This window comes from Salvelinus namaycush, chromosome 12, assembly GCF_016432855.1.
Source record: "Salvelinus namaycush isolate Seneca chromosome 12, SaNama_1.0, whole genome shotgun sequence".
Lineage (NCBI taxonomy): Eukaryota > Metazoa > Chordata > Actinopteri > Salmoniformes > Salmonidae > Salvelinus > Salvelinus namaycush.
Window position 1 is genome coordinate 24,809,501 of NC_052318.1, and position 19,716 is coordinate 24,829,216.

Consider the following 19,716-nt stretch of genomic DNA (forward strand, 5'->3'; position numbering starts at 1 on the left):
CAGTGAGAACATTATGATACATAAAGCTTGTTAGACTAAGTCAGATCCTCACCTCCTCCTCTAGTTTGACTACTTTGGCCTGGGCGTTGTTGAGAGCCTGGTCTCTAATCTCAATGTGTCGTCTCTGGTCGTCCGTGGTGGAGTGCAGGGCGTTCAGCTCTATCTCCAGCTTCTCCTTCTCACGCACCGTCTCTTTGTCTGGGAGACACATACACAACACACTGAGGACTAGCCCTCTGAAGAAGTGATCTTCCTTTCATTTACTAAAGTAGTTATGTCATGAGCTTACTTTTTGCTCTGATGAAGGTCTGATGACCGAAAGCTCAGTCTAATAAATGTAAAATTGTACATTGATCCTGAGTGTGCGAAGGTTCCTTTTCATTAACTAAACATCATAAACAAATGTGTTTTGTGTGTGTGTGTCATTGTTGTTAAATGCCCAGTGCAGTCAAAAACGTGATTTTCCTGTGTTGTATATACACTGAGTACACAAAACATTGTATAAAAATGTTTCATGACATAGACTATCCAGGTGAAATCTATGATCCCTTATTGATGGCACCTGTTAAATCCACTTCAATCAGTGTAGATGAAGGGGAGGAGACAGTTGAGACATGGATTGTGTATGTGTGCCATTCAGAGGGTGAACAGGCAAGACAAAAGATTTAAGTGCCTTTAAACAGGGTATGGTAGTAGGTGTCAGGCGCACTGATTTGTGTCAAGAACTGCAATGCTGCATGGTTTTTCACGCTCAACAGTTTCCCGTGTGTATCAAGAATGGTCCACCACCCAAAGGACATCCAGCCAACTTGACACAACTGTGGGAAGCATTGGAGTCAATATGGGTCAGCATCCCTGTTGAACGCTTTCGACACCTTGTAGGGTCCATGCCCTGACAAATTTAGGCTGTTCTGAATGCAAAGGGGGTGGGGAATACTGTGAAATTTATGATAATGCCCTTTTAGTTTAAGAGCTGTTTGAAAAGACAGTGACATTTCTGCCTGTTTTGGTGGGATGGATTTTGGCCTGCCTGGTGCTAAATTAGTTAATAGACCAATAAGAAAGAGAGTTCCAAACCTCTGCCAATAACAGATAGTTTTAAGGTTTCCCCTCCCCACTCAAACCACTCACAGACAGTCCTAGCAAAATGTATCTTTGCTAAGAAGCTATTTTTGTTTCTTTTTGACCATTTTAATTGAACACAATCACAGTACGGTACTTAATTGTTAACCAGAAATGATTTGATATTGAGATAAGAATGGCCTCATTGACTTAAATGACTTAAATGACATTTCTAGTGGATGCGTAGTGTTCTACAGTACATGAACCCCAGACCCTTTGCCTGGTTATGTCCTTACTGATGAGGCCACACAGAGGTATGTTCAGACTGGATGTAGAATGTTGGAGAGGCCTGGCCTGGTGTTCCCTGGTAGCTGTGTTAGTGATGTACTCACTCTGGGTGAGTAGCTGAGAGATGGTCTTGCGGTTGTCTTCCGATCCCTCACACTCCTTAGCAGCTAGCTGTTTGTTGGCAGTTTCCATACGCTCTGCCACAGAGAATGTCATTGCCAAAGTCAGGTCAGAGCCAGCCTGAGGGTCTAGTGGCCAAAGAGACACACTGTGCACACTCAAATGCCCGTGAACACACACATACATGCAAACTTGTGTGCGCGTACACAAAGGCATACCCAAATATGCTCTAATTCTCATAAATCAAATCTTTGCAGGAAATTAGATCATAGAATGGCAAGACAACATGTTAAAACTGGGGAATTAAGCTCCTTAAAGAACACACTGTTAAACTCCTTGCAGAGTTGCACATTCAATGTGGTCAGCCTCTAGTTAATATGCAGGATATGCATGCTATGTATGGGGATTTTGGTGCTATTAAACAGCTCAAACAGACTTTCGACATACAGCTCTGTGATTGTGTAAATGTAGCCATACAGACAGCGGGGCCATGGATTAAAGTGAATATGGAGGTGGAGGGAATTCACAATCCCCTGAAGAGAATTTAATAGGCCTGGACTCGGAGTCGATGTGGAACTCAAGTTCTTAAGATCCAAACCTTCGTTCCACGTACATAAAACGCCTTGGGGCCCGGTTGCTCAGCAAAATCGAGCAAACAAAAACCAAACAATAACTTTACATGCACACATTTCCCCGCAGAGGGAGAGGAGGAGGTTCTCATTCTCTAATGGAGTCATGAGAAAATTGGCCTGAAACAAAACAGGACATTATTTCTGGTCCAAACGTTAAAATAATATTTAGTTGAGAGTTAAGTCAACCAGGCTGGGCCATGAAACATCCAGAGAGAGCATTCCAGAAACAAATATTCAGTTGTTTCATTTCCATTCCCTGTGTTTCTCAAAACACAACAATGAGTGGGGTATACATTTACGCTAAACCCCCGAAAGTGAAGCAAGATATCAATTTCACATGTATAAGGCTGCCAATACGATAGGAGAAAAAAAGAGAGGAAGTAGAGACCTAAAAAAAGGTTTCTATGTGATTTGTTGTGAAAGCATGGAATCTCCCAATGGACCCGGTCTGGGCAGAGAGTCATGGACCCGATCTTGGCAGGGGGCCATGAATGGAGGTTTTTCTTTCCTCTGTAGGACTGAAGAGCTTAGTGAGGTAGAAACTAGAGACATGAAACTGCCCCCACCCACTGTGCTTCAGCTCAGAGCTTCCTACAGAAACAGAGAGTGAAGATTGGAGCTCGAAGGGTCTTTCGTCTGCTTTATAGTAAGTTATGAAGTTGAGACTTTGGACTGCCTGTAAACACTAACATATCCCATTGATTGATCATATTGATTAATTGACAGATCGAGCAATTGATTGCGCTTTTACTTTTTCTCTGTGCCACAGTAAATGCACAGTAGTACAATTATGAACAAGACCAGTTTCAACATCACAGCTCGTAAACCGCACCAGGCAAAATTGGTGAAAGCGGTCCTCAGAAAATCTATTCAAATCAAACATACCAGTGCAATCAATGCAAACCAAACACAGCTTCTGAACATGAATAAATATTACTGAACAAATATGCAGGCAATGCTGTTGAGGTATCCCAAATCTAATGCAGAAAGGACACACCACACACTTTTTCCTACTAAAAAGTAGTTTTTTCCCCAATAAATGTAGTATGGAATAGATTTAATCTACTGCCATAAATCCATGAACAAGTATCCTTTGAACATTAAACTACTATTTTGACCAGCAGGACCTGGTAACCTACATAATGGATATGTATGCATGCCATGGTCATTCCAGCTGATTGTGACCTCTTACCTCTGAGGTCCCTGTTGAAGTCGTGCAGCCTGCGCACCTCCAGCTCCAGCTTGTTCCTCATGGTCTTCTCCAGAGCCTCCCTTTTAGTGGATGACTTGGCCAGGTTTTCGTAGGCCTCCGAAACCAATGTGATCTCTGTCTCCAACTGACCAGGGATAGAAAGGGGGGAAAGAGAGAGAGAGAGAAGGGGGGGGGGGGGGGGGGGATTATGCCCAATTCCAAATCCACCCCTAGCCACTTCTGTGGATCTAAAAGGATTAGATGAATTTAAGTAATATGGCAGAAGAGGGCAAGATGGATAAATAACCACACTGCTTATACCCATCCAAACCTTTCAGATCTACATGAAGTGCCCAACATAGTGACTTTCAGGGTTGTAACAGATTTTTTTTTAACAAACTATAATCTGTTATGTTACCAGCAAAAATATTGTAATCTGATTACAGATACTTTTGAAAAAACTAGATGATTACTTTCAAATTCAGAAATTATTTGATACCTTTCTGTTTTCTCAATGACATTCAATTCAACATTGAAAAAAATGCATACATTTAAGTTTGTTCCTGCCTGATTGAGTCTGACGACAAATCACATTATGATGACACACCAAATGCATTTGATGGATCGCAGTAATAGGCTTTTGTAGGCTAAAGTCCAAGTTATGTCTTCCAATTGTGGTCTAGCCTACGGGCGATATGGATATCACTTATTATTGATATCTAGGCTACATAGCGCATTGATGTGATTCACACCGCTGCTCTCTCATTTAGCTATTTGCGCCTAAGGCTGTTGCAGTGACCGCATTACCTCCACACCGGCAGTCATGAGTCATGACCGCAGTCAAATTCCACTTGACCATTGAGTTACTGTAATCTCCTTGTATGTACTCTGGACATGCGTTGGTAGTATCCAACTAGCTAACAACCGTCAGGTCGCTAATGCCCTGGACACGGTTTCCCAAAAGCATCTTAAGGCTATGTTCATCGTTAGAACCTTCGTAAGAGCATCATTAAATCCGAGCGATTTCAAAAAACTATACCTACGGTCTCTTGAAAACGCTCTTTATTTAACGACTGCGTCAGACCACTCGTAGAACAGTTAAGTACTTTTTGCCCTTCCGCGTCACTTTATACACAGAAGATCTCTGCTAAACACAAAATCAAGATGTTTATCCGTCTTTCTGTGACCCTGATAACTTCAGAGATAAATGTGACAGTGACTACAAATACAAAGTTGCCTATTTCTTTGCATAACAAGTGAAGGACATAAAGACGTTTCAAATGAAAAGCGAAATGACTGTATCAAAAGATAAATACAGTATAGGCTACATAGACCTATATATTTGAATGATAGTGAAATAAATGTCATGTTGTCATGTTTATTTAATTGAGCTTTTTTGTGCTATTTATATGCTAATGTCAATTAATTTTTATGATGTGCCAAATCTTGATTTAGTGCGTTATTATAGGGTAAACATTAGAATAAGCTGCCTCAATATTTGGTAGCCATAGGTGATATAGCTCTAGGAGCTGATCCGTCATCAGTATTGTCGAATAATTATAATGTTAAGGTAAGATTGGAAACGGTAGAACGCGGATCCGAGAGCAGTGCTTTCTTTCTTTCGATCCTATCAGTATCCACACATGCCTCAACGACGCAGTTAGCGAACATTCTCTCTGTGTGGTGTTTGGGAAACGCATGTTACATCTTCGGCCGTTGTTAAAACACTCGATTTGCCCAAGTTCCATCGCTATAGGGAAACCGGGCACTGGTACTCTATTGTCCCTCTAACATCAATGCAAATGCAATCGAAAAATCACATCAAACACCCACACCACTGTGCGTTTCCATCTTCTCCTCCATTCCTTTCTTGAGTGAGAGAGAGGGGTTGTCAACAGTTTAATGAAATATGTTTTGTTGTGAAAACATGTTACTATCGATGTTCCCGAACAGATTCCACTTGGTTGCCCAAATTAAGCACTGGGTAGCTGCAGGAACAGGGTTGGAGAGCTCATGGCATAAAGAGTCTGGGCGGAATATCACTACCTGTTGCGCAGCAAGAGGCTGCATGCTTTTCAAATAGTGATTGATGCAAAGAGTGAAACACGTGTTCTTATAAACCCAGATATTTCTATAGCTCTGCTATAAAACCGGAGTAGCCTACCCAGCATGATTGAAAAATGAACCAAATGTCAGGAAAATGGCCTCCGTTCGCTATTTGAGTGCATACTGTATGGATGACATGTATTTCCCCCCTGCGACTGTTCCTGACATTCTAAATATAAACTAATTTTACATACAGTATCAGTCAAAAGTTTGGACACTCCTACTCGTTCAATGGTTTTTCTTAATTTTTTACTATTTTCTACATTGTAGAATAATAGTGAAGACATCAATACTAACATAAATACTATGAAATAACACATGAAATCCTGTAGTAACCAAGAAAGTGTTAAACAAATGAAAATATATTGTATATTTGTAAAAATAAAGAAAAACCCTGGAATGTGTAAAAAGTCCAAACTTTTTGTATCATGTATATTTAATTGATAAAAGTCTGATAGTTGAAAATATGATCACTTGATCACGCTTTTGTTGTAACTTTTTTTTTTACCCCCTTTTCTCCCCAATTTCGTGGTATCCAATTATTAGTAGTTACTGTCTTGTCTCATCGCTAAACCCCCCGTACGGGCTCGGGAGAGACGAAGGTCGAGAGCCATGCGTCCTCCGAAACACAACCCAACCAAGCCGCAGTGCTTCTTAACACAGCGCGCATCCAACCCGGAAGCCAGCCGCACCAATGTGTCGGAGGAAACACTGTACACCTAGCGACCTGGTCAGCATGCACTACGCCCGGCCCGCCACAGGAGTCGCTAGTGCGCGATGAGACAAGGATATCCCTACAGGCCAAACCCTCCCTACCCCGGACGACGCTAGGCCAATTGTGCGTCGCCCCATGGACCTCCGGGTCGCGGCCGGCTGCGACAGAGCCTGGGAGTCTCTGGTGGCACAGCTAGCACTGCAATGCAGTGCCTTAGACCACTGCGCCCCCCGGGAGGCCCTTGTTGTAACTTCATCAATAGCCTATACTCGCATCTTGCGGGCTGCAAGATGCAGCCCTACAGTTACAGTTGAAGTCGGAAGTTTACATACACCTTAGCCAAATACATTTAAATTCAGTTTTTCACAATTCCTGACATTTAATCCTAGTAATAATTCCCTGTCTAAGGTCAGTTAGGATCACCACTTTATTTTAAGAATGTGAAATGTCAGAATAATAGTAGAGAGAATGATTTATTTCAGCTTTTATTTCTTTCATCACATTCCCAGTCGGTCAGAAGTTTACATACACTCAATTAGTATTCGTTAGCATTGCCTTTAAATTGTTTAACTTGGGTCAAACGTTACGGGTAGCCTTCCACAAGCTTCCCACAATAAGTTAGGTAAATTTTGGCCCATTCCTCCTGACAGAGCTGGTGTAACCGAGTCAGGTTTGTAGGTCTCCTTGCTCGCACACGCTTTTTCAGTTCTGCCCACAAATGTTCTATGGGATTGAGGTCAGGGCTTTGTGAAGGCCACTGCAATACCTTAACTTTGTTGCCCTTAAGCTATTTTGCCACAACTTTGGAAGTATGCTTGGGGTCATTGTCCATTTGGAAGACCCATTTGCGACCAAGCTTTAACTTCCTGACTGATGTCTTGATGTTGCTTCAATATATCCACATAATTGTCCTCCTCATGATGCCATCTATTTTGTGAAGTGCACCAGTCCCTCCTGTAGCAAAGCACCCCCTCAACATGATGCTGCCACCCCGTGCTTCACGGTTGGGATGGTGTTCTTCGGCTTGCAAGCCTCCCCCTTTTTCCTCCAAACATAACAATGGTCATTATGGCCAAACAGTTCTATTTTTGTTTCATCAGACCTAAGGACATTTCTCCAAAAAGCATGACCTTTGTCCCCATGTGCAGTTGCAAACCGTAGTCTGTTTTTTTATGGCGGTTTTGGAGCAGTGGTTTCTTCCTTGCTGAGCGGCCTTTCAGGTTCGTCGATATAGGACTCGTTTTACTGTGGATAAATATACTTTTGTACCGATTTCCTCCAGCATCTTCACAAGGTCCTTTGCTGTTGTTCTGGGATTGATTTGCACTTTTCGCACGAAAGTACGTTCATTTCTAGGAGACAGAACGCGTCTCCTGCCTGAGCGGTGTGACGGCTGCGTGGTCCCATGGTGTTTATACTGGCGTACTACTGGTTGTACAGATGAACGTGGTACATTCAGGCGTTTGGAAATTGCTCCCAAGGATGAACCAGACTTGTGGAGGTCTACAATTTTTTTTCTGAGGTCTTGGCTGATTTCTTTAGATTTTCCCATGATGTCAAGCAAAGAGGCACTGAGTTTGAAGGTAGGCCTTGAAATACATCCACAGCTACACCTCCAATTGACTCAAATGATGTCAATTAGTCTATTAGAAGCTTCTAAAGCCATGACATAATTTTCTGGAATTTTCCAAGCTGTTTAAAGGCACAGTCATCTTAGTGTATGTAAACTTCTGACCCACTGGAATTGTGATACAGTGAATTATAAGTGAAATAATCTGTCTGTAAACAATTGTTGGAAAAATGACTTGTGTCATGCACAAAGTAGATGTCCTAACCGACTTGCCAAAACTATAGTTTGTTAACAAGAAATTTGTGGAGTGGTTGAAGAACGAGTTTTAATGACTCCAACCTAAGTGTATGTAAACTTCCGACTTCAACTATATATGTTTTGATTTCTAAGACATTCTAAGTGTTTGCATCATTCACAACTAAAGTTGCCAAATAACTCAAACTCGTATAGCGTATAGGACCTGTTTCAAAATATCACTTTTACACTCATATCTACTATATATGAGCACTGACTCCGGAATGGGAAAATATATATTTTATTCAACGAAGTTAAATTATATTCTTTGTATAAAATCATATAAAATAATGGCATGGGACTTATAAGCATATCTTGTCTGCGAAATGAACTAGCCTACAGCCTATGGCACGGTGCATACCCAGATAACATGCAGTAAGCCGAATCATATTCTGTTCATCTGAAATACATTTTCTTTATATCATAATGTTTCTCTAGACTTGCCTAAAAGAAATAATGGATTGAATGTGATGGTGTATATTAAATGGATTTATTAGACTTTTTTCAATGTAGATGTTCCAAAGGCGTGTTTCAGTGGCTTGAATGCAGAGGCCTGGAGATGCTAAACGTGTTTATGTTAATTAACCATCAATCAGTGGTGGAAAAAGTACCCAATTTTCATACTTGGGTAAAAGTAAAGATTTAACTTAATAGAAAATTATTTAAGTAAAAGTGAAAGTCACCCAGTAAAAGTCTAAAAGTATTTGGTTTTAAATATACTTAAATATCAAAATTAAATATAATTGCTAAAATATACTTAAGTATCAAAAGTAAAAGTATAAATAATTTCAAACTCCTTATATTAAGCAAATTTAAAGGCACCATTTTCTTTTTTTTTTTTAATTTACGTATAGCCAGGGGCACACTCCAACACTCATACATAATTTACAAAGGAAGAATGTGTTCAGTGAGTCCTCCAGATCAGAGGCAGTAGGGATGACCAGTTATGTTCTCTTGATAAGTGTGAATTAGACTTTTTTCCTGTTGTGCTAAGCATTCAAATTGTAACAAGAACGTTTGGGTGACAGGGAAAATGTATGGAGTAAAAAGTACATAATTATCCTCAGGAATGTAGTGAAGTAAAAGTAGTCAAAAATAGAAATAGTATAGTAAAGTACAGATACCCCCCAAAATTACTTTTGTAATACTTTCAAGTATTTTTACTTAAGCACTTTACACTACTGTGGTCAATTACTGTGAGACTGGCATGCATTTACAAGACAATAACCGGCTGACAAAATTTCATAACCGCAGTAGCCCTATTTGCGCCTTACGAATTGTGGTTATTGTGGATGGCTGTTCACAAATGTATATGTGTATTTTTACCCAATAGCCTAATGTTGAATTGAAGACGTTTAAGATGCCTATCAATCATTGTTTTTGCGACCAGGGGTGTATTCATTATGGAAACTGTTTAAGAATCAATTGGAAGCAAACAGAGCAAAACCAGAGTTTTTATTGGACAAAGTCAGGTAGATCCGTCCCCGTTTTGTTTCGTTTGCTTCCGTTTAAGAAACGTTTTGGAACAGAATCAGCCTAAAAAATACGCCTCAGTGGACAGCCAGTGAAAATGCGCTCTTGCAACAGCCTCATAGAGCAGATCCCAGCCTATGGAATAAAAGTTTGAGTTCCTCCCTTCTAAACTCCACTGTGGTATTGTGCTCCATACTGTCAAAACTAGTTTAATTTTTTAAAAACACGATTGAGACTTTTATTTTCATCATGGAAAATTACCATCTATACTGAACAAAAATATAAACGCAACATGCATTACAGTTCATATAAGGAAATCAGTCAATTTAAATAAATAAATTATGCCCTAATCTATGGATTCCACATGACTGGGCAGGGGCACAGCCATGGGCACAGCCTGGGAGGGCAAAGGCATACCCACCTGGGAGCCATGCTCAGCCAATCAGAATTAGTTTCCCCCACAAAAGGAATTTAATTACAGATAAATAGTCAGTTTCAACAGCTGTCCGGGTGGCTGGTCTCAGACGGTCCCGCAGGTGAAGAACCCGGAAGTGGAGGTCCTGGGCTTGCGTGGTTACACGTGGTCTGCGGTTGTGAGGCCGGTTGGACGTAATGCCAAATTCTCTAAAACGACGTTGGAGGCGGCTTATGGTAGAGAAATTAACATTCAGCTCTGGTGGACATTCCTGCAGTTAGCATGTCGATTGCATGCTCCCTCAAAACTCGAGACATCTGTGGCATTGTGTTGTGTGACAAAACAGCACATTTTAGAGTGGTCTGTTATTATGCACCTATGTAATGATCATGCTGTTTAAATCAACTGATTGATATTCCACACATATCAGGTGGATGGATTATCTTGACAAAGGAGAAATGCTCACTAACAGGGATGTAAACATGTGTACACAAAATTTGACCGAAATAAGCTTTTTGTGCATATGGAACATTTCTGGGATCTTTTATTTCAGCCCATGAAACATAGGACTAACACTTTACATGTTGCATTTATATTTTTGTTTAGTATAGTTTTTCACATCAAATAGCACTTTTCAGTAGTGCTCAAAGCATGACATTCTGAGAGCAGCATTTATCTTTCAACTACAAGCAATGAGCTCCAATCAGTCCTCCATGACAACAAAATCCTAGGCCAATTAGTCCTTCGTTTTGGGGTTATGCTCAGGTATAACAATTTGGCTAATCTATATTTCCAAGTCCTATTCTTGAAGATCAAGGGGTATTAAATTAATTGATATAGCCTAATTTTATTATTATCTGAAGTAGAAAGCAATGGGTTAGAAGAAGCCTACATAACCAACACATAAAGTAAAATGCAACATCCATTTATGACCAGCTATGTAAACTCTAACATTGACTTATCCTGCAATAGATGTTGTTCAATTGGTAATATTCATTTTTAAAATCAGATTGTATGACTTTGTGGCTGTGCCAGCTACAAACCTGTGCATCTTAAGGGAAAAATAATCTAAAAGTAACTGAAAGTATTCAGATTACGTTACAGAGTTTGGGTAACCCAAAAGCTATGTTACTGATTACAATATAACAGATTATATATAGAAAGTAACCTACACAACTCTGGTGATCCTGCCTAGCATTTTAAATGTGTAAACGATCAACCTTTGCCCCCCTTTTACCTTCTGCAGCTTGTTGACCTTATCAGAGCACACCACCATCTCCTGCTTGAGCAGCCTGTTCTCTTCTGACAGCATGTCCACCATCTGCTGGGCGCGTGCCATCATGGCGAAGGGGTCCCCCTGGGGGTGGGGGTAGTGCTGGGGAGGGTGGCCCTGGGATGACTGGGAGTGGTACTGTTGGTGCTGGAGTTGTTGTTGTTGTTGCTGCTGCTGTTGTTGTTGTTGTTGCTGCTGCTGCTGTTGTTGCTGTTGTTGAAATTGGTGGTGGTGCTGCTGCTGGTGGTGCATCCTGGAGGTGGAGCCGTAGGGGTCGTGTGGGAAGCCGTGGCCCCTCTGAAGTGGAGGGTGAATGGCCCCAGGGCAGTACAGGTCTCCCTGGTGTGATCCAGGGCCCTGGGGGCTGCGGGGGCCCATGGAGGAGTAAGGATCCCCTTGGGGGTGGGGGGGTGTGTGGGATGGGTGAGAGGCACTGAGGAGACTATTGAGGGTGGAGGACTGGGCTCGGGACAGAGAGCCCACAGAGGTGACAGAGGAGGTGGGGCTGTGGTGATGGACAGATCTCTGGGAGTGGACCGAGCTCTCCTTATTGGATCTGTGGACACGACAGCCAATCAGAGAGGTTAAAACTAAGAAAGGAATATCAGTTGGTTTACCGTATGACTTTATGTGGGTCTCCAACAGTCCATAGATAGAAATGATGATACTATCTTAGTGCTTGTTTTAGTATACAACAAAACATATCACCAGGCAAAACATATACAATGATACTATCCGTTTACTATGGTGATTCACCTGCCATACGCCAACAAGTCTGTTTTTTTTTCCAACTGACAAAAAAACAATTGTGAACCACTTTGGAAATAAGCAAACATTCCTGTGTCTATAAGGGACCTCATCAGAGAGCGAACAATCATGTCGCCACAGGTTTTAGCTGATGATAAAAATTCTGCGGTACTCATCTCTGTTTGCCAGTGATTTACTTTGAGGTAAACGAATAAGCAAGCAGGAGGGAAAACAGGCAGAACAGGATCTCTATCCCTTCTATCCAGACAACTGGCACTGGCTCTGTTTCTGTCTCTGTGTGTGTCTCTGTGTGTCTCTCTCTGTGTGTGTGTGTGTGTGTGTGTGTGTGTGTGTGAGAACCAACAGGCGTTGGAGACATGCCTTACTCCTCAGCCTTCCAGCTAATCAATAAACCTGTTCACCTCAACAGACAGCCTGACAGTCAAGTAGGAAGGCAAGCAGGCAGGCAGGGAGGTAGGAAGGTAGAGAGGCAGGCAGGCAGGCAGACCGGCAGGTAGGGAGGCAGACCGGCAGGAAGGGAGGCAGGCAGGTGGGTAGACAGGTAGGTAGGTAGACGGGTAGGCAGACAGGTAGTTAGGCAGACAGGTAGGTAGGTAGGGAGAAAGGCATGTAGGTAGGTAGTCAGACAGGTAGGTAGGTAGAGAGAAAGGCATGTAGGTAGGTAGGCAGACAGGTAGGTAGGTAGGTAGGTAAGGAGAAAGGCATGTAGGTAGGTAGGTAGGTAGACAGGTAGGTAGGTAGGGAGAAAGGCATGTAGGCAGGCAGGCAGGCAGGCAGGATGATATATGAAGGACAGGTCAGTCGCCCTCCAGCACTGTGTGTGTAGGCAATGACCCCGATTATGACTGAAAGTCACAGAGTTCAAGGATAAAAGCCTAAATCACCCCTAGGAATGTTAAAGAGAAGGTCTCAATTATTATTACTCAAGACTAGGGTTGGGCGGTATACTGTATATACCGTTTCCCGGGGTGTTTCGAAATACCCGTGGTATGATTTTCCAATAACGTCAATACAGTTTTTGTTTTATAAATTTGATTATTTGGACTTTTTAAATAAATACCTGCAGTCAACAAGTGCACTAAATAATAGATAAAGCAGATTGTGTAATTTTTCATTATGATACATACTGGTACTAGTTTCTCATACTAGCAAGTCACGTGTGTTAATTTACAAAAATGCACAACGAGCAAAACAGATGCTTTGTGAGGTGAGTCACTCATGCAGCGCAATTTACAGTGTCTTCAGAAAGTATTCATACCCCTTGACTTATTCCACATTTTGTTGTGTTAGTCTAATTTCAAAATGGATTCAATATTTAAAAAATGCCTTACCAATCTACACACAATAATGACAAAGTGAAAACATGTTTCAATTCTCATCACAATTCTCTCTATATGGTATAGTTTCTGCTCTGACATGCACTGTCAACTGTGCGACCTTATATAGACAAATGTGTTTCTTTTTAAATCATGTCCAAACAATTGACTTGGCCACAGGTGGGCTCCAATCAAGTTATTGTGACATTTCAAGGATGATCAAAGGAAATTGGATGCACTTGAACACAATTTGGAGTGTAATAACAAATGGGTGTAAATTAGATTTCTGTATTTCATTTCAAATAAATTAGCAAACATTTCTAAAAACATGTTTCCACTTTGTCATTATGGGGTATTGTGATGTCATTATGGTGTATTGTGATGTCATTATGGGGTACTGTGTGTAGATGGATGATTATATATATTTTTTTACCATTTTGAATTCAGGCTGTAACACAGCAAAATGTGGAATTAAGGGGTATGAATACTTTCTGAAAACACTGTAAGTAAGGCGACGAAGTTACAAGAAAATCACAGCAAATTTTTGCCAGCTATATATCTTATAACTATTCAATTAACTATGTAAGATTTGCCAAATAAATTCTCTCCAGCTGGGTTTTGCTAACTTGCTAATGTTAACTAAGATGTTTGGTGCAGTATATCAAGTGAAAATGTGCATGAAAACTAGTTGTCTATCGTTGAATAACAAAAAACACTTAATTGAAGAATCTCTACTGTTGACCAAACACAGACGAAGGGCCGTAGACTTCGGCTACCAAACTTCGGCTTGCCTCAATATTCTTTTCTTTCGTACAGACGGAAAAAAAACAGAACACCAAAACAAAAACGTCACAATTTTGTAATAATATATGCGCAAACTGTTTAGACTGGGAAGTATACAGTAAGCTTAAGTAGTTAATGTTTGCATTTGCTCGTTAGCATTTACCTAGCATTCGCTATGGGAATTCCTTAGTACTTGTTAGCATTTCTTTAGTATTCTGGTAACTGACGTTTTATACAAGCTTTTTTTACGTTAGATATTTTTTTGCCCCTTGTGTGCACTGCCAGTAATACTGTATATCCCAGGATTGCACAGGCACGGTATGAAGGTATGTAAATCTGGATACCATCCAATCCTACTCAAGACGCAGCAGGTATATGAATTGTTGAAGCTTTGGACAGCACACCAGCAGAGACTTTAAATAAATGCAGTAAATATACATTCCTTAGCCAGCAGACAAGGGGCAGTCTGTGTCTCTAGGGCCATGTTGGGGGAGTGTGTGTGTGTTTCTCAACTGAGTCAGGTGTGCGTGATTCAACTGAACAAGACAATGGGATCAGATTTTTTTAGCTAAGTTCTGGTAGCCACATCAACAACATTAAATTAAAGTTTGATACTATAGTAACAGTGATACAGCTCAGACAGACAGGATGTTCACTCGGACAGTCAGACCCACAGTGAGTCAGTACGGAGTGAAGTATGTTCATCTTACTCACCTGAAGGAGCCGTACTCTGGTGGAGGCTGGTAGCGGACGTGTGGCACCTCGTTCCTGCCCTGGTCCCTGGGCCGATGCTCCTGGTAATAGTGCCCTCCTTGCTCCTGATGCTGCGGCTGCTGTTTGGAAGGGGAGCCCATGTTCTTGAAGGGGTAGTCAGGTGGGGGGCCCCGGTGCTGGCCTGAGGGCTTGTAGTAATCCCCCGGGGGACCTGGAGGGGGAAGCTGGGGGGAAAGGGGGGCACTGGTGATGGGGGCGTGGGCCTTGACCCCGCTGGTGGCCAACGAGAGCTGCATGAGGCGCTCAGAGAGGGAACGTACGTGACCCTGCTTCAGGTCCTTAAGTCCGTCGTCCTGATGCACTTTGCCCCCGGTGCTCAGCCGCTGCACCGTTGGACGCCCCTCCGTACGCACCTTGCCGTTGTTGGTTGCAGCTGTCACGTAAAACGCAGCGCCCACCGACGGAGGCAACTGTTGTTGTTGTTGATGTTGGTGTTGTTGATGTTGGTGGTGCGGGTGGCCCCGGAAATACTGTGACTGCACCTTGGCCTCTTCGTAGGTGGGCAAGTCCTCGGGGTTGGGACCCTGGCTGCTCCCTCCCCCACCACCACTCATTCCTCCTCCTCCTCCACTACTACCCCCGCCGCGGGAGCCCAGCTTCTCCATGCCACTGTCTGCCTGCAGCTCCTGTCCCTGAGGCTCCTGCCGGGCGATGTGGGGCACCATAGAGTCGTGCCGTTCATCGTTGGGGCCTCCATGGCCCGGGTAGCCCCCGCTCACCCCACCCTCCTGCTGCTGCCTCTGCTGCTGCTGTTGTTGTTGATGTTGCTGCTGTTGCTGCATGGCCAGCTGGTAGTTGCGTCCCTCACCATAGCGCATCTGCTCCTGTAGGAGTCGCTGCAGGACGGTGTTGTTGCTGCTGCTGCTGCTGCTGCTGGACGTTTCGTCGGCCACCGGCCTCATTTCAGTTTCCCGAAGACCACGCACCTCATGGAAGGATGAGCTGCGCCCGCGGTCGATGTTCCCTGGGAGAGGGTAGGGTGGGACGAAGGAGGGTGAGGTGAGGAGGGGGATGAGTCGAGAAAGGATTGAAGAGAGGGGTTGAGATGGAGAGAGGGTGGAAACAGGGAGATAAGTGATAGGGGAGAGAGGCGTTAGGGTAGGCGGGTGGGGAGAGATGGAGAGGGGGAAAATAATGGAGAAATGTGGGGGGGAATAGAGGAGACAAAGTCAGAGAACACACAAGCCCTTTACCAACGACCCCTAATGCTCATCATGAGAGTCATAGCTGAGCATACTGAACACTAGACATGAGTGATGTTAAGGTGAAACACATAATGGAGATGAAAACAATGACAAAGGGACGGAACCACCACTATGCTCTGAGAAACGTAAAGAAGACGTGAACCCCCCCTGCAACTACTCAAGAGGCAGTTCAGACCAAACCAGAAAAAAGCATATCAAACCAAAACTCTTAACACTTTGACAGCTGGGTAGCATTGGAGGGTATTTTATCGGTTTTAAAGGCCAAATCTGGTGCTTACAAGTGCCGGTTTCTTAGGCTTTTTGGAGCCAAACTACAAATATGACTATATGACACCATCGTCAGCAGAAATACTGACTTATAGTCAGGCCAAATTGATGGTTACCCAAACCAACCGATTACATGGTACTAAATCCCAGAGTCAGAGCATTTAGGACTACCCAGGTGTGTATACTGTAACCCCACTCCCCTTGTGCAGGACAGGAGAGAACATCTGATTATTACTGTCAACATGCAGTGTGCACTACTATCGTCGAAATTAATCATGACCATTTTTACACACCCAACTATTTTTATCATTACCCAGCAGATAATTTGCAAAATGATTGATTAAAAAATCAAAACTCTTTTATCCCAAGCTAGGCATGTGAGTGGTAGACATATGACAATCATACAGTAGGGGAAGGCACATGTGTTTTAGTAAAAACAAAGTCCAAGTAGAAACCACCCAGGGCATGTTAGCTGTGAATTAGCTAACATGCCTGCAGGTCTAAATCAAACACACTCATTTCCGGAGAGTGTAAATTTACGCTTTAACTACATCCAATAAAAAGCCACAAGCAAGTGCTACACTTAAAGGGCTTCACTAGATTAAGGAGTTCTTTTGAAACTTCCTCAATGTTTTTGGGGTGGGATTTCAAACTGGGTTCTATGGAGTGGTTTCCACTGACAACCTTGAATGCAATTAAAGAGAAATTGTGGTTAAAGATAAAGAGGCACCATCTACAAAGTAATGAAGAAGGTGAAATTATTACATCTATTGCTTTCTGATATTCTTCTCATTCTCAAGGAGGATGAAGCTTTTTTCCGAAACATCTGTGGTAAATAAATATATATAAAAAAGTCAGCTTTGGGGCCATCCGCACGCGGGGCTCTCTTCCAAGTCGAAGAAGGAAAAGAGAGAAAAAAAATGAATGTCACAATGGTAGTATACTCTCCCCGACATACTTCGACTGCTATTTCCTGCCGCTTTTCCCCCAAATCTTCTCCTTTCTGACTCCCCCTCTTCAGAACCAACTAGTACCAACTAGGACAATGGACAAATGGAGGATGGAACAGAAACAAAACAAAAACACACAACTGAAAATAAATGTTTGAGAGAAATGGAGGATCCACTGGTATGACAGAAGGAATTGTTTTGACATGGCGAGACACAGTGACTTATGGGTTGTTTAAAGGCTGCTGCGTGCCTGCCTGCCACACAGAGAAAGCAGGGAATCTGACAGGCAGGCAGCACACTGGACCCCGAGTAGGCGTTTCACATAGTAATCTCTACTCTGTACTAATGCTACATTATGAAATGACATTGGCATTCAGATTCGTCTACTTCTATTCAATCAAATTCAATAAGTGGTAAAACTACTACTGTGCCAGCAGAATTGTTAGGTTGCTTGAAATCAAAACTCAGTCATACTGTACTGGCTTGTTTAAAATCTGCTCATTAACTTTTCCTCTACCCCCCACCTCTGTGATTTCATAACCCCTGCAATCTAAATGCAGAAGACACATTTCAGTTGAATGCATTCAGTTGCACAACTGACTAGGTATCCCCCTTTCCCTTCCCTTCTATATCTCCCTAGATGTATCCGACTCCCTCCCCCTGGTCACCTACCTGTGTGGCTGTTCTCACCGCGCTCCTCCGGCACCGCTCTGACTAGGTTCTGCTGCTCATGGTGCTGCCGCTGTTGGGGGGGGGGACAGGTACCGAGATGGGTGTCTCCAAGGAGTACGGTGGGGGTCTCCTCCTGGTCCTGTAGCGTCACCAGTTCCTCCAGGTGCTCCAATGCATAGAGGCGCTGGTCCACGTCGCTTAGCCCCAACCACTCTGCAACAGGAAGAGCCACTCTCAACCAACCAACCTCAACAATAGGGGTGGGGTCCGGTATGCACGGCCGCAGGAGCCGCACAGGGGAAGAGGGGCGGGGATTTTGGGAATGTAAAATAGGGGACACTTTCAGTGAAGTCTTTTCCTCTTCTGGTTCGGCCGTGAGCAGAGAGCGAGGGCCAGAGTGAGCCTTGCACCATTCAGCTGTGTGAATGTCTGGGCAGGTTATGGGAAGTAGGGGTGTGTATGTTCGGTGTTGTGTTTGTGTGTGTGTGTGTTTGTTTTCAGTGTGTGTGTGCACACGCACTTGTGTGCGTGTGTGTGGGTCGGCCTTTCGTTGGAATCAAACACAGGATGTGAGGATGTGCAGGGTTCAATCAGAACAGAGAGAGAATGGAGAGCTGAGCTGCTCTTGACAAAACAAGACAACTCCCATCTCTGTGTGAACCAGAGGTGATTTTCTGGACACAATCTTTCCTGGCGACGTTACCGAACATTGGTGTTATTGTGAAACCCAGTTTGGAGTCGGCAGACTCAGCCAAAGAGAAGCAGTTACAGCTAAAACAAGAGTTCAAGTGCTTGGAACAACAACTTTGAAAGAGAATGTCAGATTAAATGTTCTTCACTCTCTGTCAAAAGACGTTTGGAAGTGGGTGAAATCTATAGTAGAATAGAATAGGGGATAGTAGAATCCATTTCGGTAGCCATACAGCGCACACACATGCACGCACACACACATACACACACACACACACATACACACTCACACATACACGCACACACCGACACGCACACCGCCCTTCCTCTAACACAGCGAGAGGAATCAGAACTGATAAAGCCAGATTTGGATTCTCAAAACACACCCCCCCACGAAGACACGTACAGTACATACTTACAAAAACACATAGTACCAGTCAAAAGTTTGGACACACCAACTCATTCAAGTTCGTTTCTGTTGAATAATAGTGAAAACATCAAAACTATGAAATACCACATATGGAATCATGTAGTAACCAAAAAAGTGTTAAACAAATCAAAATATATTTTAGATTCTTCATAGTAGCCACCCTTTGCCTCGATGACAGCTTTGCACACTCTTGGCATTCTCTCAACCAGCTTCACCTGGAATGCTTTTCCCACAGTCTTGAAGGAGGTCCCACATATGCTGAGCACTTGTTGGCTGCTTTTCCTTCACTGCAGTTCAACTCACCCCAAACCATTTCAATTGGGTTAAAGTCGGGGGATTGTGGAGGACAGGTCATCTGATGCAGCACTCCATCACTCTCCTTCTTGGTCAAATAGCCCTAACACAGCCTGGAGGTGTGTTGGGTCATTGTCCCGTTGAAAAACAAATGATAGTCCCACTAAGCGCAAACCAGATGGGATTGCGTATCACTGCAGAATGCTGTGGTAGCCATGATGGTTAAGTGTGCCTTAAACTCTACATAAATCACAGACAGTGTTACCAGCAAAGCACCCCCACACCATCACACCTCCTCCTCCATGCTTCTTGGTGGGAACCACACATACAGTGATCATCCGTTCACCTACTCTGCGTCTCACAAAGATACAGCGGTTGGAACCAAAAATCTCAAATTTGGACTCATCAGACCAAAGGACAAATTTCC

General features: G+C 43.1%; 1 protein-coding gene across 1 annotated transcript in view; it reads right to left on the minus strand.

Moving 5' to 3' along the window:
• LOC120057028 (angiomotin-like) overlaps positions 1 to 18,243 on the minus strand; it is a 32,385-nt gene extending 14,142 nt beyond the window's left edge. The window contains exons 1-5 of the mRNA XM_039005389.1: positions 17,876 to 18,243; positions 14,722 to 15,745; positions 11,105 to 11,696; positions 3,295 to 3,439; positions 53 to 198 (exon numbers count right to left, since the gene is read on the minus strand). Coding sequence (XP_038861317.1) covers positions 53 to 198; positions 3,295 to 3,439; positions 11,105 to 11,696; positions 14,722 to 15,683 — 1,845 coding nt within the window. The 5' untranslated portion in view covers positions 15,684 to 15,745; positions 17,876 to 18,243. The remainder of the gene's footprint in view (positions 1 to 52; positions 199 to 3,294; positions 3,440 to 11,104; positions 11,697 to 14,721; positions 15,746 to 17,875) is intronic.
• Positions 18,244 to 19,716: the final 1,473 nt, after the last annotated feature.